We start from the raw sequence: 21,322 nt of genomic DNA, 5'->3' as shown, positions 1-21,322 counted from the left end.
TGGCCTCTCCCAGACCCAGGGCCACTTGGGCTCACCCGGGCCTAGGTGCACGAGGCCTCACCCAGATCCTGGGACACATGGTCTCACCCGGACCCAGGGACGCTTGGCCTCTCCTAGACCCAAGGCCACTTGGGCTCACCCGGGCCTAGGTGCACGAGGCCTCACCCGGATCCAGGGACACATGGTCTCACCCGGACCCAGGGACGCTTGGCCTCTCCCAGACCCAGGGCCACTTGGGCTCACCCGGGCCTAGGTGCACGAGGCCTCACCCGGATCCAGGGACACATGGTCTCACCCGGACTAGGGATGCTTGGCCTCTCCCAGACCCAGGGCCACTTGGGCTCACCCGGGCCTAGGTGCACGAGGCCTCATCCGGATCCAGGGACACATGGTCTCACCCGGACCCAGGGACGCTTGGCCTCTCCCAGACCCAGGGCCACTTGGGCTCACCCGGGCCTAGGTGCACGAGGCCTCACCCGGATCCAGGGACGCATGGTCTCACCCGGACCCAGGGACGCTTGGCCTCTCCCAGACCCAGGGCCACTTGGGCTCACCCGGGCCTAGGTGCACAAGGCCTCACCCGGATCCAGGGACACATGGTCTCACCTGGACCCAGGGATGCTTGGCCTCTCCCAGACCCAGGGCCACTTGGGCTCACCCGGGCCTAGGTGCACGCGGCCTCACCCAGATCCAGGGACACATGGTCTCGCCTGGACCCAGGGGTGTGTGGGCTCTCCCAGACCCAGGGGCGCTTGGCCTCGCCCGGGCAAGGGATCCAGCGTCATCCGGGTCCAGGGGCACTTGGCCTCACCCGGACCCGGAGTCCGGCCTCACCTGGACCCAGGGGCATGTGGCCTCACCTAGACCCAGGGACGTGAGGCCTCACTTATACCCAGAGGCGTGTGACCACACCTGAGCCCAGAGGCGCGCAACCCCGCCCGCACCCGGGTCTCAGCGGGGCCCCGTCTTCCCGATCCCAATTCCTGCCGGTCAATCCCCCCTCAGCACTTCCCCTGGCCATCCTTCCAGAGCTCCAGTATGGCTGCTGCAGAACTCGTCGGGCGGCGGCTCGGCAAAGCTCCGGTGCACCCGGTGCATGGCGGTGGGCCAGTCTGGCGTCGCTGCGTCGGCCCTTGGGTCTGCATCGGTGGCCGGTCGCCGAGCATGTGCACCTGGCCGCTTCCGAGGCGTTGAGATTCTTGACGGACTCAGAGGTCAGCAAGCGCGGAGTCTCCCACCCCATGTCTCATAGGGGTTCGTCTGTCCGTGCTTGGCTGCCAGTGGAGCCGTCCCCTCAGCCGGAGACCGCCGGGGGAACTGCGCCGAGCATGTTCCAGGCCGCTGTTGTATCGCCTGAGCCATAGTTCTTTTGTGTCGCCTGAGCCGTAGTTCTTAAAGTGTGGTCTTTGGGTCACCGGCATCAGCATCATCCCACTTACCCCTCTTTTATTCTAGTTGTAGAGCATCTACTCAGCCAGCCCTATGGTGGTCTTGGATGGTGTCTGCTCTGCTCTCTTGTCGTAGTCTCAAAGTTGTTGTGGTAGGCAACAATCAGGCTTCCGCCCTATGCCTCCATCTTGGTCCTCCTTTGTATAGTTAAGTCTTGATTGTTGTTGGTGTCACTGGGGGGGCTCTCTTTGTCTATAAAGGAAGAGTTGCTGTGTAGGAGACACGTTTATGGGCCGGGTCTTGGTGCAGCAAAGCTTTGGCGCTCACTGAATATTCCCGTTGAATGTGTCCCTTATGCACGTGGTTGAAATCTGGTGTCATCTCCTACAGACCACTAGATGCCCTCGTTTCTGGGTCTCCAATGGGGTGTAGATCAGCTATTGCCTTAGGCACTCAGCAAGGATTACAGCAAAAACTGTAGTTTCTTCCTCCTGTCTGAGTGGCCCTGGAGCAGTCCGACTAGAACAGCAGATCATCTGGTCCGCTGCCAGAGGGCAGGCCACCCACATGCATAAGCCGTTGCTTGGGGCGCAGGTGTGCCTGCGAGACTTGCGGGGCAGGTCTTCAAAACGTGCGGGGCGGGTCCCAGGGCGGGGCGGGGTCTCAGGGCGCCCACAGGCCATGGTGCGGCGAGCCAAGATGGCTGTGAGTCTGGTCCCTCTGCCTTCCACGTATCCAAGTCCCCTCGTTCTGCACTCCAGCGCAGCAAACACTGATTGCTGGGCGCACCTCCGCAAGAGTCCCGCCTCTCCCCGCAGGCATCTGGGTCTCCCGGGGTTCGCCAGAAGATGGGTTTCAGGGTGATGGAGAGCCAATCTCCCCTGGGTTTGGAACAAAAGCCCCTCTCCCCCGCCACCAGCCAGACCCACGCACCTCCACACCTCATCCCCTCCGATTTCGCTGGGTGCGAGGCAACAGAACAGCCCCTAACCTCCGCCGCCATCTTTTTCAAACTTCTCAATCCGTACCTCTTAATCCCTTCATTTCAGTCAACTCTACTGAAGTCTAGCGCCGCCGGGAGGTGCACGGAAAGGGCGCCCGGGCCTCCGTCCGGTGCGCGGTGCGCGCGTCCCGCGGAACCAGGCGCGCGAGGGCCGCGCGGCTGGGACGGGTGCTGGGTGGCCGCCGAGCTCCAGGCACCGCCATCGCCGCGTTCCGGACGTCGCCGCCGCGGCGTCCCCCCAATTTATACTTCTTAATCCCTTGAATTCAGTCAACTCTACTGAAGTCTAGCGCCGCCAGGAGGTGCACGGAGAGGGCGCCCGGGCCTCCGTCCGGTGTGCGGGGTGCGTGGCCCGCGGCACCAGGCGCGCGGGGGCTGCGCGGCGGGGACGGGTGCTGGGAGGCCGCCGGGCTCCGGGCGCCGCCGCTGCGGCGGCGTCCCCAGCGTCCCGGGCCGGGCGGCCTACGGGGGCGGCGGAGTTGCGAAAGTGAGTGAGTTTCCCAGGGTTTTGCCCGGAGTGGGGTTCAGTGCATTCGGAGCCGGTGCTCAGCGCACTCCGGGGCCTTTATCTCCTTCCTGCCAGTGAACTCCGGCCAGGTCATCAGCCGCCCCCTCCTCTCCGGTTCCATCCTCCCCGCAGGCGCGTGTGCTCGTGTCTCCGCCCGTTTCTCCATACCTCAGGCTTTTACGGCTTCCCCGACTGTCCCCGTGGCCTTCTCCTTCCCCCCAGCTGTGGGTATTTCAGTCCGCCAGCTCTCCTGTGGTTCTGGACGATGTCCGTTCTGACCTCTAGTTGTATTTTTGAATAATCCTTCTAAATGATAGTTTAGTAGACACAGATCTAACCTGTGTGTTTTAATACCACTTTACATTTTACAATATTTTAAATTTCTTATTTAGTAAAATTGAACATAATTAGGCTAACCCTAAAATATCAAATATTTCTTGCCCCAGTGCTTCCACTTTTATGAATTTATCCTGAATACGTGGGCACAGACTTTGCTTATAGTAGTAAAAGGTTAAAAGTAGTCCAAGTGCCAATGAATTGGGAAATTGGTAAGTAAAATAGAATACTCCATAAAGTGAATTACTATACAGCCACAAACAGGAAAGCAGTAACTCTAAACATTCTGACAATGATGTCCAAGATATGCTGTTGAGTATAAAATGTAACCTTCACTGTCATGCTTATAAAATCCCATTTGTAAAAATAAACAGGGTGGAAATACACATATTCCATACACATACACACTCAAATATATACACATACTTGCATGTGTATGTTTACCAACACGTAAATAGAATGTTTCTGGAAGCACACACAAGTAATCTAGTAACAGTGTTTGTTTCTGGAGAAAAAACAGATGCAGAATGGCAGTGGACCAGGGTCTTGGGAGGGCAGAAGAATTGTTTTCATTGCTTTCTTTTTCTTTCTGATTTAAATAAATCTATGCATTATTTTTAATAAAGAAAGTAAAATCCCCACAAGCAGTCATGCAAAACAGTTGCAAAGTACGATGGCATAGTCCAAGTTCCCTGTGGTCCAAAGACTGTATTTTTGAAAAAAGAAAGAAAGAAAGAAAGAAAGGAAGAAAGAAAGAAAACCTCACTGCCTGAAGCACAGCTTCATAATGTTGGAGGCCGGGTTCTTATTCTGGGGATCCTTAAACTTGGATGGGAAAAATTACCTTAAAAAACACACCCCAAAACTAACCTTTGGCGGAAAGTGAGCATTTTCTTCAATAAGAATGTAGGCTATAAGCCATAGTAGAATTAGCAGAATTTTTCACCAATATAAATCAGATTTATGATACCACATTACTTTTTTTGCAGGTATCTTGAAATATTTCCACTTTCACTACTTCAAAACTGTAGAAGTTATTTATTTGACTTGCTACTAGATCTCTGTTTACTTAATATGTTAGTAATGAAGAACACTGTTTCACTCTATAATAAATTTGCCTTTGCAACATCATAATAACTAGTTCCACCTAATTGGTTTTCTTTGAAGTCCTATGCCTTGTATTTTATGTCTGTTGTGCAAAGGGGCTTCACCAGATTGCCAAAGGGGCTCATGGAACCCTTTGTTAAGATCAATTCCGAAGGGTTGGGGACAAGAAGTTCCAAATGGACATGGTGAGGGTGTACCTGCAAGCAGAAAGAGGGGCCCTACCACTTTCTCTCGATGCCAGGGGCAATTTATGGCCTGAATATAGAAGTTGGAGGTATAATATTTTTTGTTACAATTAGTGGAACCTCCCCCCCAGCCCCCTACCAGCTGTCTCCCTGGATCCCTGCCCAGCCCTGTGCTGGTGCTATGATGCCTGGGGCCCATGCCTGTGAATGACGGTGAGCCCGGCTTGTCCTTGGTCCCGTGTTAACCTCCTTCTGGGGCTGGGCCAGGGTGCTGAGCTCAGCCTCTAAGCGATGCATGTTTGCCTGACAGGAAACTCTATTTTAAGGAATTTCAAAAAGCATACAAGGCCAAGACCCACATGCATCCCAAATTCAGGGGAACAAGTCACCGAGGGCCTATATTATGAAAAAAGTTAAACGGGGCTCGGTGAGGAATGGTCCACTCGCATGTGCTAGGACATTCTGTTTCTGAACATTTTGGCCTGAACTGTTTATTGGTGCAACTTTTATAGCACAATTTGTGTACTCACACCAGAGAGGAGCACTTGAGTGTTCAAAGGGGGCTCCGATGTGCCGTGGGTAGGTGTGGTCACGAGTGGGCTGTTGACAGAGGTCTAAGAACACTAGCCTACCAGTATGGACTGTGCCCTGACTCATGCTCCGTCATGCCAGGAGGGAGGGTGATGGACAGGGTGAGATGCCCTCCCCCTACAGCCATTCCAGCCTTATAAGTCATTAAGACACACCTCGCTTCCTTTTCCTCCCCCTAATTCTTGTGTAGTCCCCCTCCTTTCCGTCCCCCCTACATTCCTGAGATGCTCATCATTCCGATCACACCATTTGCCTCGTGCTGAAATGGATCCATTCCTTCATTTACTCGTTCGCTAAGTATATAGGGTCAGCCAACACGGATTCAGATCCCAGGGTAACCAGGTAAATTAACTGAAGATTTAAAAACGTCAAACTAGCATTTACAATAACTCCTATTTCCCACAAAAACCCATACATCCTTTCTCCTTAAATTGATGTTCATTTCATTCTCTGGATTGTGGCAGCTGTGAGTGCCCGGTTCCCTCTCTCCCCCATCTCAGGCTCCTTTCAATGGGCTGCTGGTGGTTTCAAGGCATGGGACAAGTCACTTACCCCCTCTGAGCCCATTTCCTTTAAAACATGGCAGTAACACTGATATCTATCTGATGGGCTGCTGGGATGTTCAAAAGTTGGGTACACCTATGTTCATAGCAGCACAATTCACCATAGCTAAGATTTGGAAACAGCAGATGAGTGGATTAAAAAACTGTGGTACATCTACACAATGGAATACTACGCTGCGGTAAAAAAGAAGGAGTTCTTACCATTTGCAATAACATGGATGGAGATGGAGAGCATTATGCTAAGTGAAATAAGCCAGGCAGAGAAAGATAAATATCACATGATCTCACTCATTTGTGGAATATAATGAACAACATAAACTGATGAACAAAATCAGATCCAGAGACAGAGAAACATCAATCAGAACATCAAACCTCAGGGAAGGTAGGGGATGGTGGGGGTAAGGGGGAGAGATCAACCAAAGGACTTATATGTATGCATATAAGCCTAATCAATGGACACAGACAACAGGGGGGTGGGGGCATGAATGGGGGGTGAGGGGTAATGGGGGAATAAGGACACATATGTAATACCTAATCAATAAAGAAATTAAAAAAAAAGTTGGGTACACACTAACTTATTCAAGTGCCATTTTCTTTATTCAAGTGCCATATTCACCAAGAGTCACCTAGATACACATCTCTGGGCTGGGGGGACAAGAAGATGTGTCAAACCTAGACTCTGCCCTCCAAAGGTTTGCAGCCAGGTAACTCTGTTAAAGGTGTGCACATCAGTCCTGGTCCCCATGAACAAATGTGGCGAGTACCATAGGGTATAAAAGGAGTGATCACTGCCTAGAAAGGGAGTAGGAGCCAGGAAAGACCATGAGAGAGGTGTCCACAGAACTGGGGGTTTACAGGTAGGCAGGATTGGGATCTTCAGAGGGTACAGATGGAGCATTCCTGGCAGAGGGAACAGTCTGAACAAAGGCACCGGGGAAGGAAAATACAAGCTGTATTTGTGAAATGCAAATAATTCTATTGGAGTTAGAGTATGCTCTTAATTCTGCCAAACTCACAGTGCTGTGCATTCACTCATTCCTTTAGCTTTGGTGACCAGGGTTAGGCAGTGAGGAAAAATGTGGTCACTGCTTATGAGAAGGTCACAGTTTGGAGAGCAGACAGTGAAGTGCATCAGACATGAGGTTGCCAGAGAGAGCCATCCCTGTGGTGTTTGGGTGTGGACGAGGGGACCTACTGAGCCTCAGACCCCCTCTCTTCATGGGGTCCTCCAAGGCCCTGGGAGGGAACCCATCATAGTTTCTCATGATTGTATGATTTTGTATAGTTTTCAAAATTAAGATCTATTACCTGCAATTATTAGGACCACTGTCTTACTTCCATTCTGACCCTCCTCTGCCAGATTTCCCCTCATGTGGGTGTTAATATAGGAGCTATGGGCATTTGGGGGAACTAGCTGAGAGTTAAGGTTCATTTTATCTGGGTTCTGTTGAATACACGTATGTGGTTTGCAACTTTTTCTTTCTGTATAACTAGGTTATCATGAGCCAAAGTTAGGGGATAGTGGACAAACAGCTTCTAGAAATACTCTCTTGTCCATGATGCCGATTCACCCGGCCTTGTGGCATCGAGTGGTCAGACTAAAGACTGGTCCCTCATAGGAGAGTCCTGTGGTGCTGGGACCGCACGAATGTGGATGACGGAGGTGAAATGTATGCAGCCAGAAATTAAACTGCAAAAAAGTCTTCCAAATTTGATGTTTCCCCAAATTTCATAAAAATCTTAAAAATGTTATGTGACATTATTAATAAGTAGTGAAGCTGAAGAAAGTCTGGAGTATCCTATATAATAAAAGTCCAGTGACCATAACGGCAAAACGACCAGAACGACTGCTCCACTAGTCACTATGAGGTGCACTGACCTCCTCTTGGTCTCTTTCCCCAGCCGTCCGGCTCCCATCGCCAGATGGCAAATGGGGAACTGGGGTGGGTGGCAGCGAGATGGCCCTGATCGCAGGCTAGGCCTAGGGACCGTACCCACCAGGCCTCTAGTCTATATAATAAAAGCCTTAGCAACCATTATGGTGGAACGACCAGAATGACCTGTTGCTCTGATGTGCACTGACCACCAGGGGGGCAGACGCTCAATGCAAGAGCTGCCCCCTGGTGGTCAGTGCACTCCCACAGGGGAAGTGCCGCTCAGCCAGAAGCCGGGCTCACGGCTGGCGAGTGCAGGGGTGGTGGCGGGAGCCTCTCCCGCCTCCACGGCAGCGCTAAGGAGCAGTGTGCCAAGTGGTAAGGAACAGAGAGCAGGCAGCGGTAAGGAGTGAGGGGTCCCGGACTGTGAGAGGGCATAGGCCGGGCTAAGGGACACCCCCCCCCCCCCCACAGTGTACAAATTTCATGAACTGGGCCTCTAGTCCACAATAAAAGAGAAAATTTGATTTCTCTTGCTAGGGGAAGGAAGACTCAGTTATTTTTATATTCTCTGGGTTCTCACCAGGATACTGTGCCTCTTGGTGGCTGAACCATAGGCAGCTCCTTACCCTTCTTTTCCTCCTTCTCAGAGTAGGCTCTGGTTTCCCCAGTTCCTTCATGGGGTTCCATAAAGGGGCTCAGAGCCCTAACCCCTAGGGTATCCCTAGTGATGAACTGTTAACATTACCTGGTGACCTAGACAATCCAGGTTCTGTGTCACTAATCAGCTGGGTAGCCTGAGGCAAATCCCTCAGTCTCTCTGAGTGTCAGCTTCCTCATCTATAAAATGGGGACAATAATAGTGCCCCTTCATAGGCCTCTGGGGAAGAGCAAGTGAGAGAATGCACAGAGAGCACCCCTGCCTGGTGTAGCACAATGAGCCTGGCACGCGGCTGACCTAATAAATGGTAACTGTTAGTGTTATTATTATCAGACGTGGTCGGGAGCACAGTGGCTGTGGAAACCCCCTGCAGAAAAGGCAGAAAGCAATTTCCCAATGTGGCCTGGAGGCCATCAGTTATTTTTATGAGCCACGCACATGCTCAGGTAAAGGCCTCTCCTGCATTACAGATCTTAATAGGCCCATCTGTGATGTCACCGCAGCTACACACAACCCGCTGGCATGGCTGTGGCCTGTTTTGCTCCAGCAGGACTGGATGTCTCCACAAATGGCCCCTCATCCTGTTGTACCTGACAGGCATGCCCTTTACATCACCTCCCCCCTCCCCACCCTCTGCCCCAGTCCTCTGAACCTCACGGCAAAGCTAAGGCTAAGATTCATCCATTCTCTCCTTTCTTTTCTTCTTTCTATCCTGCCCCTTGCTTCTTCCCACAAATATTCGTTGTGTCCAACCACTATAGTGTTTTCCAGGACTTTAGGAGACTCATAGTAAAAATTCAAAATGTATTTTTTGGAGGGGACATAGAGTTACCAACTTTTTGTTTTGCAAGTAAGGCATTAAACAAACACACACAAAATGACTATCATCACCGCTTATTACCATCCTTTCTAAAAAAAACATAATGGTTCCATTAAAAAAATGCTATTTCAGTGCCCCAAAATAGAATAAAAGAACAGTCATTTTATACTGAATACATTTGGAAAAACACAGAATTTTTATAATTTTTTTTTCTCGTTTCATCATGAGCAGCAAAAATTTTATCACCCATGGGCCCAGACCTCAGACAAATGCTTGGGAAGCACTGTGATTACAAAAGGAATGATATAATGACTGTTTATTAAGTGCCAACTGTGGAGTCTGGTAGACTTTACCATTTACTAGCTGTGTGACCTTGGGCAAGTTACCAAACCTCTCTGAACTCTTGTTCCCTTGCCTATAAACACAGGGATGTTGCTCTGTAGAGGGGTTGTAAGCATAGAGCACCCGCTACACTGACGATGCTGCTTCCACAGTGCTCATTTTCCTCCCCTTCTCCAAGGAGGCTTTGGTTAAAGAATTCACTTTCCCTCCTGTCAGCCTTCCTGCCTTCCACCATGTGGACTAGTCCAAGGGTCTGGGCAGGATTAAGATGCTTCTGGCTGTACCAGGGGAGCTTAATCAAGTTTTCTGGTCCACCATGGGTGCTGATTCCAGGCATGGGGGAGGGGAGGAGACCGATGTTATCTATGCTGGCTACATAAGATTCACCTGCAGGAACTTGTTAAAAATCAAGATTCTCAGGCCCATCAGGAGAGATTCTGATACGATAGGTCTGCAGATGGTGGTCCAAGAAACTTTACTTTTAAAAGCAGCCCCTTTTGCCTGACGTTTCTGATGAGCAGCTAAGTTACCTGTTGATCATGACTCTCTGGCTTTTGGGTTGGGACACTCTGACCACTCAACCCATAAGTGTGTCTGGCAGATCATTCCTAGTATGGTGTCTTATGGGCCCTCATGAATGGGGTCCGAAGAGGATCCTGGGAGGAATTCTCTTGGCTGTGTGTTTCACCCCACCACCCCCCTTCCGATCTTCCCCATCTCAACAAATGTTACCTCCATCATCCGGAAACCTCAATGTTATTCCAGACACATTTCTTGCTCTCACAAACCCTCCTATATCATAACTAACCCACCCCCAAGTCTTTGAACTGCCTACTTCTCTCCATTTCCACAGCACCAGCTTGGTCTAAGTCACCACCAGCTCTCTCTGGTATCGTGGCCCCCTAACTGCTCTGCCTCTGGTCTGTGTTCTACATGCTGGCTCGAGTTGTCTTTTTAAAGACATAATTCAGATTCTATCTCTTGTCTGCTTTAAATCCTTCAGTAGTGGCCAATGCAACTTAAGATAAAATCTGAAGTTTTTATGGGGCTTAAAAGTTCCTGCATGACCTGGCTTCTGCCCACATTTCCAGCCTCCAATTGCACCCGCCTCCCCTCCATTCTCCGGGCTCTGTTAGTTTCCTACAACTCTTACCTCAGGAATTACAGGTGTGTCCTTCCTTCTGCCTACACTCCTCTCCTTCTACCTGCCCGCCTTCACTGAATTAGCTCCTCCAAACTGTCCAGGATTCTCCCTAAATGTCACTCAGGGACACCTATGATATACTGATTCTCATTATAGACTTCTAATAGCATCTCACTCCCTTTCTTCAAGTCACTTAACACAATAGTGGGCATGCAAAAAATACATACTTATTCAGTGAAATGAATGAATGAATGAATGATTAAATATGTAGAGCTAGAACCCTAGACTCTAGGGCCTAGAGGAAGGACCAGGCCCCACTTTTTCCTTTGGGCTGGGTGATGAAAGGCCCATCCTTGAAACACTTACATCCTATACAGTGCAAGAGGTGTGCAGAAGATCTAGATAGATATTCTAGAATGTTGGATGAACTTCCCTGACATTTTATGGGTGCATCCTTTTTCAGGAGTGAGGGAAGAGTGGGAGAAAGGTAGGACTTTGTAACAGAAGTATAATAACCCACTCTTGACAGGTGGCTCTGGGTTTCCTGGAGACCAATTGCTATGAGAGTAGGTTGGAACCACAAAGCAGAAAGGCCAGACATCTCCTGGGTGCAGTGGGACAGGTATGTGCCTGCTCTGACAGACCTGGATTCAACTCTTGGCACATCAGTTACTTGCTGTGTGACCCCGAGCAGGAAGACTAACCTCTCTGAGCTCCAGTATGTTCCTCTATAGAGAGGGAGCAATTACTCTCCCCTATCAGGATTAATGAGATAATGTTTGTTGAGGGCCTAGCAGAATGTCTGGCTTATAAGATGTGTTCCATGTTAGTATGATGTCACTAGGCTGTAATCCTCCTGCAGGAGCCATGTTCATTTTTGGCCCAACAACCCAGCAATTAACATAGTGTTTGGTACCTAGTATGTGCTTTAGAAAGTCTTTATTAATGATTTCATTAATGGTCGAATGTATTTTCCTTCTGTCGGATTTCCCTCTTGCAGGAAGGATTCCCTGTATGTGAAAATTTCTCCTAACTCAAATCAACTGCTTTCCTTGTGAGCAACGCAAATCCGTGTGTTTTGAAACCTCTGAGTTGGAGGATTAGTTGTGTTTGTGGGGGTGGCTTTGTCCTGAGTCATCTTTGAGACCCCCACCCTCCCTTATGCTCCTGTGGGAGGTGGGGAGTCATCAGCCCCACTTGGAATGAGAGGACTGGAGAAACAAATCAATGGCGAGAGGAATTCCTATTTGGTTCCAGTACTATAGAGAACACAACTGCTTCTTTGAAATAGACCTTCATTTATTTGAAGGGGAAAGCAGTTAGTTCAATAAGGGCTTCCTGGGGCCTTTCAGCATTTTAAAAGATGGAAGAAAGATTTGGAGCAAGGCAAGGTTCCAGTGTTTTCTAAACAACACACTAAACCCAGCTACTAGTTGGCTGCTCAGCACTTCCTGCTACCCCCTCCCCATCCCATCCTTCCTCCAATGCATTGCACTTCCCTCAATAGCCCAGCCACTTCTTAAGACCCTGACCAGGCCTTCCCCAGGCAGGTGGGAGCTGACCTTCATTATAATACTGGGCAGGTGAAGATTCCTTGGACATCTTGTACATGACCCAAATGGGTAGAAATGCTGCTCTATTATATTCCAATTATTTCCTGTCTCTCCATGGCCTGATTCCAGGGACCAAATAAAGAGGTCCTTGTTTGGTGGAGTCCATCCCTGCTCCAGAGTAAGTGAGAGCTGGTCCCTGGCCCTACTTGGTCTGAGGCCACAGGAAAAGGGTGGGGAGGAGGTAGAGAGGGTGTTACAGGTGGGGAGGGCTCCACAGGAGATGAGAGGCAGCCCAACCCTGCTTCCAAAAATAAAAATAAGGGAGGAAGGTAAACAAATGGGGCTCCTAACTAGGATCCTGCAGGGGGCATGGCTATTTTCCCTCTTTCCCAAGAGGAATACCAACCCTCCTCTCCCACGGAGAAGACAAACACAGCTATGGAAATCTCCTGCCATCCAGGCCCCTATTGCCAATTGGAAGTTACTCCTACCTGCACTTGTGTTTGCCAACCACTGTCTTCTCAGATCTGCTTTCTCTCCTTATGAGTAGAAAGCCTTTCATGGAAAATTTAGAGTTTGGAACCTTCTTCAGATTCCAAAGGAGTTATTGTTCTACATCATGCTACTTTTATTTGGGTGTTATTTGAACTCAGAGAAAGTAGAAACCCACATCTAGGGCTTGCTTGGATGTTCTTGCTGAATTATTAAGAACATGTTAATTAAGCACCTTCTCTATTTGAAACTCTTGTGTACCTTTTCAAACCCAAAGCCTAGAGTCCATATTCCTCATCTGCTAAGGCGAGGGGGTTGGGGGAGAGGATGTGGGTGGGGTCAGTTCAGGGGCAGCTCACTGGGACATCTCTGGGAGATAATGGCATGGATGGTCAGAAAGTTTTCATGGCAAGGACAGGAGAGAGGAGCTTTGAGAACGTCATGGTGGCAAGAACGTCTCACTTTCTGTGGTGTGGAAGCTGTTATGGAGATAAGGTCCCAGAAAGGCATCAACAGAAAGGGGGAAAGTGGGGAGGGTGGGAGTGAGAAGAAACCGAGGGTGGTCCTGAAGAGCAGGGCCCAGAGAGCAGCCACATCATCCTGCACCGCCCTGTGGCTGGGGAAGGACAAGGCTTTATTTACACTGTGTAAAACCATGGCCTCCAGCAGGCTGGACAAGGGTCCCAGCAGTGGCTCTCCAAGCCTGGTTGGCGGGCCACCTTTTCAGAATCACCACGTGGACTTCTGGGATCCATCTGATCTACTGAGTCAGAGTGTCTGTGGGTTAGGCCTAAGAAGCTGAATGTTTTATCAGGTTCCACAGATGATTCTAATCCTTATTAAAGTTTGTGAGCCCTTGATCTAGAATGCTGTGGTTCTTTGAAAGTGAGCTCTGAAGCCCACAGAGGTAAAGCAACAATCCTAAGGTCACATGATGGCAAAGCTCACATGAAAACTAGATGGCTCCTGATCCTCAGAGCAATGCATGAAAAACTAGACTCCTCCTGACTCCTAGAGCATTCCAACATGCCGGCAGCCTCTTCACCTATTTGGAGATGTTTCCCTTGCCCGCCTACTGTGAGCACCTGCCCCTTTGATCCATCCCTGGATCCTGCTGGGGCCTGCTCCTTCCTGAGGATACTCTGGTCATAGCCTCTGCCTGCCAGTGGGCAGGAGCAGAAAGGCCCAGTTCTCTTCTGAGCCTTTAGTAACAGGTGTGGGGACTGGCAAATGAGTAGAGAAGGAGGAAATACACAGTTATAGCTGAGGGGTGACTTGGGTTGGGTTTGTAGTACTAACAGCTAACTTTCCTTGAACATTTGCTGTGCACCAGACACTGCATTAAATCCTTTCCATGCATTAGTGCAAACCCCATGGAGCAAATCGTAAACAGGTCTATTTTGCAGATGAAGAAACTGAGGCTCACCGAAGAGCTGTCTTTGCCCAAGGTCACTTAGCTAATGACATGTGGCCAAATCACTTCCACGTACAACTAGGAGCTTTGAATGGCCCAATGCAGTGTGAACCGTCATCCACTCTAACCTGGCAAGCCTGCGAAAGGACCTTGAGACCTTGGGAAAGAAAAGAAAGCTTCTCTGCAGTGGGATGTGATCACTCGGGGTTGGGGCGGGCAGAGCTTAACCCTTTCCACTGAAAACACTGAAATCACTCATGACGGCATTAGCCGGGCTTTAGAAATGGTAACGTGGAGAATAGGTTAAACAGCCTTTTTCCTTTATCTTTTTTAAAGGCAAACTCCTGATATCATTTTGCTTTCTTTCCATTTGCCTCTTTTTCTTAAAGCAACGTGTCTTCAGAATTGTAGTTACTTGAGTAATTTGGTGGTGTAGGGTTCTAACTGAGCCTCTGGTGTGACTGCAGGCATGTGTGGTCCATGTCATATAACAGCTGCTACGTCTTCTGATACCACGGCACATGACTTTGCCGTGATCGCCTCCCTCCATTCATTTTTCTGGAGCGTCCCCCAGAGATAGGAGAAGAAATCAAAGCAGATCAGTGCCTCAGAGGAGGGGACAAGTGTTTCCCAGCCCATGTGGATAGCATGTCACACTATGCTCTAGGTTTGCCTCTTAACCAGACCTCTTCTTCCTTAGAAGAAATCAGTCAGGTAGTCTTTGAATAACTCAGTAGGACCACACACACACACACACACACACACACACACACACACAAAGATGGACATGTTTTTATAGGAGGGGAAGGACTCAGTTTCATCCTAGCAGGATTTGGTGTCTGTCAGCTAATGGTGAGGGACGACTATAATTTAATTCTGGTCATTTCATAAATCACCAGAATTAGGAACATTTTTGGGTGAAGACTGAGAATATGTGATCTTCAGGTCATCTTCCTTTTCTTTCAAATCTCAGGCTTTAGATAACTTAAAGGCAAGTTGGGGCTGTGTGACTGTAAAATGATCTTATTAACTCATAATGAAGCCGTGCAGGGAGGAGGGGGAACACGCAGCCTCTGCAAAGCTCTTGAGCAGCGTGGGGCTCTCTGCAAAGAGCCCTGGAAATGCTGAATGAAAACCGCCTTTCTGTGTACGAGCTGCCTCCCTGCTCTCCAGTGCCGCGTCTGCGGTAACTACAAACTACTTTGTATGCTGCATTCGTGAAGCTGCCTTAGCTGACACATGATTACTACTGAAATAACGCTGGTGTGATGTTCAAGTCCAGTGGCCTTTTTAATTATTAAACTGAGGCTGCTGAATGAATTATTCCGCATACCAGATTTTCCTCCTGTGGCTCTATTTCAAGCGACTAGTACCTTAGCGTGTTCCACTAACACCTGAGTTGGTTCTTAGCCAGCTATCCAATCTGCAAAGCCTTTGCAGAACAAACAGTATTCTCTAATCTCCAAACACTCACAGACTGAAAAAAAAACCACACCAACCCCTCCCGCCCTCCCACACACAAAAAAAACTTTACAGTAAGCTCATCAGAAAGCCAAGATCGGAAAATGCCCACAGCCCCTCCACCAAGCCCCCAACTCACCAAGTGGTAGAGCGATGAAGAAGGGTAGCCAACACAAGATGAACATCCCGACCACTATGCCCAAGGTCTTGGCTGCTTTCTTTTCCCTGGAGAACTTAAAAAGTTTGACAGCTATGGAACTCCTGGGGTTGTGGCCCTTGGCCTTGGTACTGCTGAGAGTGTCCTCGTGAAAGTTCTTAGAGTGGATCCTCAGGGTCAGCTCCTTGGAGTTGGACATCTCCCTCATGACTCCGGCCTCCAGGTTCTTGGTGGTCCTCTTGGCAACTATGTAGACCCGGCAGTACATGACCAGAATGACAGCCAGAGGGATGTAGAAGGAGCCCAGCGAGGAGAAGAGGGCGTAGAAGGGTTCTTCGGTGACCCCGCATTCCTTGTCATCGTTGGGTGCTGGCTCCTTCCACCCAAGGAGAGGCCCGATGGAGATGACTGTGGACAAGACCCAGACACTGAGGAGCGCCAAGATGGCCTTCCTCCGGGTGACAAGCGTGGGGTACTGCAGAGAATGGCGCACGCCGATGTAGCGATCGATGGAGATGGCGCACAGGCTCAGGATGGAGGCCGTGCAGCACAGGACGTCCACGGCGGCCCAGATGTCACAGAAGATCCGGCCCAGCACCCAGTAGCCCAGCACCTCCAGGGCAGCCGAGAAGGGCAGCACGGTGAAGCTTAGCAGCAGGTCGGCGATGGCCAGGTTGACGATGAAGTAGTTGGTGGGTGTCCGCAGGTGACGGTTGCAGGCCACAGACAAGATGACTAAGATGTTGCCTACGATGGCAAAGATGATGAAGGCGCCCAGCACCATGCCCACGGAGATGGCCCTGGTGATGTCCAGCTGGGGCAGTCTGGAGTTGTTGGAGGTCTGGTTGGGGCCAGTGAAGTTGGCATTTTTCAACTCTCCCCAGTGGGCAGGTGCTGATGTGTTGTGGCTGGTGTCCAGGTCGGGATTCATCTTAGAGTCCGCCCTCCATAGCCAGGGGGTGGACAGGGCTGGAAGGGCTGCGGGGAAGGCTCCTCAGCTGCCCTGAAACTTTGCCTCCCCCGCGGTGGGCTTCTTCCCAGAGGTGCCCTCCTGGCGAGGAGGCATCTCCCCCAGCAGCCAGCAGTGCGTCTCCTGCACCGCGCTGCTCTCGCTCGCCTGTGCCTGTCAGAGGGAGGAGGAGAGAGGGGAGAGGCGGCAGCTCCAAGTTAATGGTCCACGTCAGGCGCGCCGGCCGGCTCGCGAGGGAGCAGGGAGCAGAGCAGCGGGAGGAGGGGCGCGGGCGGGGGGCGCCGGGCTCCCGGCGGGCTCGCCCGCTGCGGGTCTGCGGGCAGCAGCGTCTCCGCCCAGCCAGCGCCGAGGAGGGTCCGCTTTCAATGAGCCGCCTCTGGGCTGACTGCACGCTGGTGACATCAGGCGGGGGAGCCCGGCGCCCTGACTCCGCGCGGCACTAGGGGGCAATGCGGGTCCAGCGAAGGCGCCCGCAGCCCCGACGCCGCCACCCTGGTTAGCTAGCTGTGCCCCCACCACCCCACGGCAAGCCTGGTGTGCGTGAGTGGGGGTGGGGATGAGGGGGTGGGCAAAAAGAACGACTTGAGCGTGGGAATTCCCCTACGCCCCATCCCGAGGTGGCACGCCGAGGTTCTTTTCCCTCCTATTTACTCCTCATTTTAAAAAGTGGGGTGGGGGTGCTTACCTCTAATAGAATGGCGTCTGGAGTCAACCCCCAGAATCAGCGGGATATGCAACTTGTGTGGCACCTAAAAGAGGAAGAATGCCTAGGTTAGGCAGGTGGGAAGGACTTGAGTCAGATCTGAGACCAACCTCCATCCTTTACCTCTTCATGAAAATAAAACTAAGGCTTCTCTTCATTCATCCATCCATCCATCCATCCATCCATCCATTCACTTATTCACTCAGACACTCACTCATTCATTCAACAGATGGTTAACTAAGTGCCCACGGCCTGCCCTGGGTTCTGTTCTAGGCGCTGTAGGCATAGCAATTGAACCGATAATAGACAAAGACCCCTAGGAGCTTACATTCTAGTGGGAGGAGACAGTCATTAAAAAAGCAAGCAAATCGTGAGGGGTGTCCTATGCTGACAGATATCACGGAGAAAATATGGCAAGTAGGGGGGAAATGGAATGGGGTGTGTGTAGGGGGGTGGCATTTGAAATTTTGAATGGGTGCTCGGGATGTCACTGAAATGGTATTTGAGTCAAGACCTGAAAGAAATGAGGAACAAGCTAGTAGTGGGTTATCTGGGGGTGAGGATGGTGATGGTGGAGGTAAGAGACCTCTTGGCATAGGGGGACGGGACTTGGGGAATCTAGATTAGTTGTTGGTCTCTCCCCCTGCTCCCCTCTTCCTGCTTTCTGCCTTGTACTAGTATAATCACCATGCCGTACATTAGATCCCCAGATCTTATTCATCTTATAACTGGAAGTTTGTACCCTTTGACCAACATCTTCCCATCCCACTCTCCCAAACCCTGGTAACCACCACTCAATTCTCTGTTTCTATGAATTCAGCTTTTTTAGATTCTACATATAGGTGATCTCATACAACATGTCTGTTTTGGGGTCTAACTTATTTTACTTAGCATAATGCCCTCAAGTTTCATCTATGTTGTTGCAAATGGCAGGATTTCCTTCTTTCATGGCTGAATGAAATTTCACTGTATATATACACCACATCTTATTTATCCATCCATCAGTTGATGAACACTTAGGTTGTTTCCATATCTTGGCTATTGTGAATAATGATGCAATGAACATGGAGTACAGTTCTCTCTGAGTTCCTATTTTCATTTGTTTTGGACATATACCCAGAAGTGGGGTTGTTGGATCATATGGTAATTCTGTTTTTAATTTTTTTGAGGCACTTCCATGTCGTTTTTCATAGAACTGTACCAATGTAAATTTGAGATAGGGGGTGGATTGATTGTTTTAGAAGGCACAGTCTTCCAAATAGTCAATTTTGGGACCCTGAGCTACTCGTGCTGGGAGGGAACCCACATTTATTGAGCTCTTACTGATAGCCAAGCATTTACTAATTCTCCTTTATTCTTCACAACAACCCTTTGAGAGAAGTATAACCATTCTCTATTGACTGGTGAGAAAACCATGATTTAGAGAGCGTTTGTATATTCCTGAGGTCATATGACCAGTGTACATGTGGCAGGTTAATAAGTAGTCACAGCTGGAGACTGAAAAGTAAAGCCTCATGCCTTCTTTTACTCCTGCCCACAAGCCTGCATCTAGGGTTTCCTACCTCCACTATAACCTGATATTCAGGGCTAGGGAACCAGGAAATCACTCAGGGTGACTGGCATTTAGGATCCTCAACCTAGAGCAGTGCTTCTCAACCTTCCTAATGCTGCGACCCTTTAATACAGTTCCTCATGTTGTGGTGACCCCCACCATAAAATTATTTTCGTTGCTACTTCACAACTGTAATTTTGCTACTGTTAATGAATCGTAATGTAAATATCTGTGTTTTCTCACAGGTTGAGAACCGCTAGCAAGGTCACCTAAGACCATCGGAAAACACAGATATTTACATTACGATTCATTAACAGTAGCAAAATTAGTTATGAAGTAGCAACGAAAATAATTTTATGGTTGGGGGGCACCACAACATGAGGAACTGTATTAAAGGGTCGCGGCATTAGAAAGGTTGAGAACCACTGACCTAGAGGAAGGTTCTGAATTTCTTTTTATTTACTTTATACATATATATTTTTTTTGGGGGGGTAGGTGGCTATTATACATCTAAGGTTTTAATCTTTTCCCACCAAAATGCACAAAACACACAATTTCAAGGAATTCCATGAGATTAAGATATCAGAGGTGGAGACAGCTCTGAAATTTTCCTATTTTAATTAAACTGCCTTAAGTTGTTTTTTGGTATTTTAAAATAAGAGATTCACAGATGTATGGTGACTTCACTCTTCAAGAACTATTAGAACCCTCACTTGCCCATTTTCCATTTTGGAGGTGGCCCAGGAGGCAGTGGCAAGTGGTACGCTCCCACAGCTAGTCAGGTGCAGAGCTGGTTATCAAACGGCTTCCGTGGCTCACAGAGCTGCGCTCCTTCCTCTGCCCCACAGGGAAGCCACACAGGACAGCTACTCATGACTCACACAGCGGGGTGTGAGGCTGGGACAACTCTCTGCCGAGGGTCTTTATGAAAAGGAGAGATTGTCCTTGGTCCTGGGCGGCTTAAACTGGTTTATTCCCAAGGGGGAGTGGGGGGAGGTAGACAATGCCAGTAAGTTGGGCAGAAGCTGGCAATTAACACAAAGGCAGGGATGTGGGAGAGGAAGAGTGGGACAGAATGGAGAGCAAGCCCTGAGCCCACATTTCGATGGTGGTGGCCCATTTCCCACTTCCCTGGGCACTAATCTCACCAGCTATTGAACAGCCAGCAACACACCATTGAATTCACAGAGGCTGTGTCTACATAATCACAGTAACCAGCTGCAGTGCGAAAACTCAGCCCATCAGGTATTTTCCTGTGGTGGCAAAAGGCCAGGAAAAGAAAAAGAGCAAATCTGAGATTCAGAGTTGGTTTATACTTGTTTGAGAGAGAAAAGTGTATTACCTAGATGAGACCTTATGTCTTCATTCAAGTGTCAGGATGTGGAAGAGATTATTGAGCCATATCCAGAGGTTCAAAATCCTTGTAGATTTCAGACATGTTGTCATTTACCGGTGTCTTTCTCGAAGACAAAACAAACATCCCACCATAAGGCAAACAGGTATTAGCTTTAATAGCAGCCATGTACCAGGACCCCACTAAAGCAACCTTTGCTAATGGTCCTTTCCTTGCTGTTCCTCCCCTCTCTTCACTGGAGATGCCTCTTAACTCTGCCTGGCTGATATCTGACCGATGGAATTGACCGTTTGTTCAGGTGTCATGAGGATACAGATGATATTTTATTTTCTCGGTACTCCCTGGGGCAAAGCCAAGCACAGAGCTCTGACTCACTCGAGGCTTGGGGAAGAAGGACCTTTTCATTATCGGTGATTACATTAGAATCCTCTGATGTTGCAAACTCCCATTTCTGGGAGCCCTCTAGGTGAAGCTGCCACTGAGTTTGACCTCTGGGGAGACCAAGGCAATGGGAGACTCAGAGATCTGCTTCGAGGGTGTATGGGAGGAGAGCTCTCACATGAGATCATGCAGTTTTGCATGGTTCTCCCTCTCTAGCTCTCTCCAGGTTTGCATTCAAGCAGCTATATACAGGGCATCTTCTCTGTGTCAGGCACCATGCTAGGTGCTATGGGTGAATCAAAGATTAATTAAATCAAACCAACAGCTTAGCACTGATCTAGGTGCCATGGGCAATGAATAAGATGGTAGAACACCCGTCAGAGAGTATCTTCTATGTGCCAGGCACTGTGCTAGGTAGGTACTCTGTGTGCATTTATGCAAATCTCCGCAACAATGTAAGGTAGGAATTACCCTCATTTTACAAATGAGGAAACTGAGGCTCGGAGAGGTTCTGTGGCATGGCCAAGCTTATTCAGTGAGTAAGCAGCATTGGTATTCAGAGCATTGTTGTCAGGCTCCAAAGCTTGCATCCCTCTCTCTGCACCAGACTGAGATTAAAAAAAAAAAGGCAGCAGAAGGTTCAGTGTTCGCCTTGAAGGAAATTACAGCAGAAGACAGAATGTGATCAGGTTCCTGAGCGAGGCAGAGGTCAGGGAGCGGACGGCAAGGCAGAGCTGGCCAGGCGAGAAGTTCCTGCCGAGG

The 21,322-nt window shown here is 49.5% G+C and overlaps 1 protein-coding gene across 1 annotated transcript in view; it reads right to left on the bottom strand.

Moving 5' to 3' along the window:
* Positions 1-16,784, bottom strand: part of ADRA1B (adrenoceptor alpha 1B) — a 51,946-nt gene extending 35,162 nt beyond the window's left edge. Inside the window, exon 1 of the mRNA XM_054718110.1 lies at positions 15,583-16,784. Within this exon, the coding sequence (XP_054574085.1) occupies positions 15,583-16,531 (949 nt within the window). The 5' untranslated portion in view covers positions 16,532-16,784. The remainder of the gene's footprint in view (positions 1-15,582) is intronic.
* Between the last annotated feature and the right edge of the window lie 4,538 nt (positions 16,785-21,322).

This window comes from Eptesicus fuscus, chromosome 6 (genome assembly GCF_027574615.1).
Source record: "Eptesicus fuscus isolate TK198812 chromosome 6, DD_ASM_mEF_20220401, whole genome shotgun sequence".
NCBI lineage: Eukaryota > Metazoa > Chordata > Mammalia > Chiroptera > Vespertilionidae > Eptesicus > Eptesicus fuscus.
Note: the sequence above shows the minus strand (reverse complement) of the source record. Positions and strands in the feature narration are given on the sequence as shown.